Source organism: Nanorana parkeri, unplaced genomic scaffold, assembly GCF_000935625.1.
Source record: "Nanorana parkeri isolate BGI_ZX_2015 unplaced genomic scaffold, ASM93562v1 scaffold956, whole genome shotgun sequence".
NCBI classification, from domain to species: Eukaryota; Metazoa; Chordata; class Amphibia; order Anura; family Dicroglossidae; genus Nanorana; species Nanorana parkeri.
The window spans coordinates 137,814-140,244 of record NW_017307224.1 but is presented as its reverse complement, the minus strand read 5'-3'; the positions used below and the strand labels follow the sequence as shown (position 1 = coordinate 140,244).

General features: G+C 41.8%; 1 protein-coding gene across 1 annotated transcript in view; it reads right to left on the bottom strand.

Annotated features, from left to right (window-relative positions):
• Nucleotides 1–1,845, bottom strand: part of CEP44 (centrosomal protein 44) — a 34,694-nt gene extending 32,849 nt beyond the window's left edge. The window contains exons 1-3 of the mRNA XM_018566522.1: nt 1,821–1,845; nt 1,413–1,433; nt 668–792 (exon numbers count right to left, since the gene is read on the bottom strand). Of these exons, the coding sequence (XP_018422024.1) occupies nt 668–756 (89 nt within the window). The 5' untranslated portion in view covers nt 757–792; nt 1,413–1,433; nt 1,821–1,845. The remainder of the gene's footprint in view (nt 1–667; nt 793–1,412; nt 1,434–1,820) is intronic.
• Nucleotides 1,846–2,431: the final 586 nt, after the last annotated feature.

Genomic DNA, 2,431 nt, shown 5'->3' with positions numbered 1-2,431 from the left:
AGGTGACATTAGGGGTCCTAGAGACCCCTAATGTCTCCATAAAGAGGACCCGTCAGTGTGCCTTTGCTATTATATAGGGGGATTGTTATCCCCCTATATAATAGCAATTAGAATAAGTGCAAACAAATATAATATATAAATTTTAAAAAAAAATGAAAGTCACATATAAAAAAAGTAACATATAAAAAAAAAAAAGTGAAAAAAAACACCCCAAAATGTTTAACTCCCCCACGTTTACGCACACATATAAAACGTAAATACGCGTCCGGTGCCCCATATGCCCTACAATTTCACTCAGCCCTGTGAATATGCACTTCCTTGTGTTACAACTCTCCCAGAGCCTGCCTTCTAAACTGCACCTCAACATCTGAACATTGTAACATTATCATTGCTTGCTGGAAGCAATGCATGATGGGTTATGTAGTCCTAAGAAATAAAAGGATTGCATCACATCAAGCAGCAGGGAAAGAGCCACAAAGCACACTGGGAATCCAGGAAGTTGTTGAAAGTGATGGGCAGACAGAAGGCAGCACTCATTACAAAAATAAAAGGGATTTAGCTGTCACTCCATTATCAAAAACAACTTTGTATGAATTCCTATTACAATGCTGATGTTATAACAGGAGAGGATATGTTGGGACTTTACATTTCCTTTAAGAGACCTTACCCGGAGTAGTCCACATCTCTTGGATAACTGATCATTCGCAGCCTTTGTTCTAATTTCCGGAGGACGCCTTTTATATCCCCCGTAGTCATGGTTTCTGTTTTTTACTGGCTTGGTTTTATTCAGCCTAGAGAAAAGAATAAAGATATTTGAAAGATGTTGTCACTATAAAACAAGGCAAACAGAAAAATATATCAAAACAAATGAACATGCACAAGGCTAGTGTAAATGCAGCCTAAAAGACAACTGAAGCCAACATTTTAGTTCAGTTATGGATGGTGTGAAGGGTGACTGCTGGTGTGCGTGTGCCCGGACAGTGCCCATGCGTTCAATAGAGCTGCATCACACTTTCTTTTTTTGTTGGAACTTTATTGAAATGTCAATAGGTTGGACTTGTGTCTTTATTCAATCTCAAATACTATGTAACTATGTAACACATACAATACAAGTGACATTTCATTCAAGGGTTATTAAACCCTCATTTGTTTTTGCATATATCTACTGCTAGCAAGCAGTAGATATATGCAAAACTATTTTTGTTAAAAACATTTTCAAAGTGTTAATACTTACCTGTGTCTACGGCATCATTTAAGGTAAATCCTTACTTTAGCACTGTGGGGGGGGGGGGGGGAGACTTTAGCCTTTAATGTCACTTTAAGTTCTATGGGCTCACAGCAGTGCTATGCGGGTGTACTGCGTCTCACTGCCTTGGGCATAAAAAAAAAAGTGCATGCTGTATTTATTTATGCGCACATCACCAGATCACAGTGGTGAACTGTCACCACATCCATGACAAAGCAAATTGCTGGGAAAAAACAAACCAGCACAGCCTGAACGTAGATGGAGTGAACGAGCCCTGAATGCAGAAACCCCCTGGTATGAGGTGTCTGAAAAAAACTATCAATCATTATCAGAGCTGATCAAAGTTAAGAACAATCCTATGACATGGAAATCTGTACACCAGACCTACAATAAACACAGCTGTGCAGTATAGAGAGACGAGGAATCCTGGATGAAAAGGGTGTAGAACTACAAATACCAGCATACCCATGGAGATATTACAGCCAGATAAGTGGTCCCCATAAAACAACAGTGATATGACTACACACAGACACTGGCTCACATGCTCTCAACCGACCTATTAGTACATGACATCCACTACAACGGCTGATCTTCTCCTGTACCGGAAGACGAACACACACTGTGTACCAACACCAACTCCGCCCTCCTCACAGCTCAGCCAATGAGGAGCTGGCCTGCGTGTAGCAAATCAGAATTCCTCTAACACATGCCCGCAACCGTGATAGCTGATGGAAAATCTCTCTGGTTGGCCAAGAGTCGCAGGACGGGTTCGGGGGCGTGGCTTGAGTGTTTTTGACGGTTGGGCGGTTGTTGTTTGGGTTGCGCTGTGTGTTGAATGGAAGGTGTTGTATGCACTATGTGTCAGTAACGATCCTTCTAGAACAGGACTAAGCGGGGAGCGCACAAGAGGCTCCATTAACAAGGCTAGTACTCCGGCATAAGGGTATTTATTTCATTAAAACGTGAAAGTTTTAGCCCACATATTCACACCTGTGCATTCCATGAATGCACAGGTGCATCACACTGCGTCACATTCCGCATCCATTCAGTTCAATGTGGCCTGCACACGTGACAAGCGCAAGAAAAAAGGTCATGTAGCAATTTTGCAACATTCGTTACATGTTTTTTGCCTCTGCGTTTGTGCATTGCTTTCATGTGAGCATAGGGTTAGTCCAATGAGCCTTG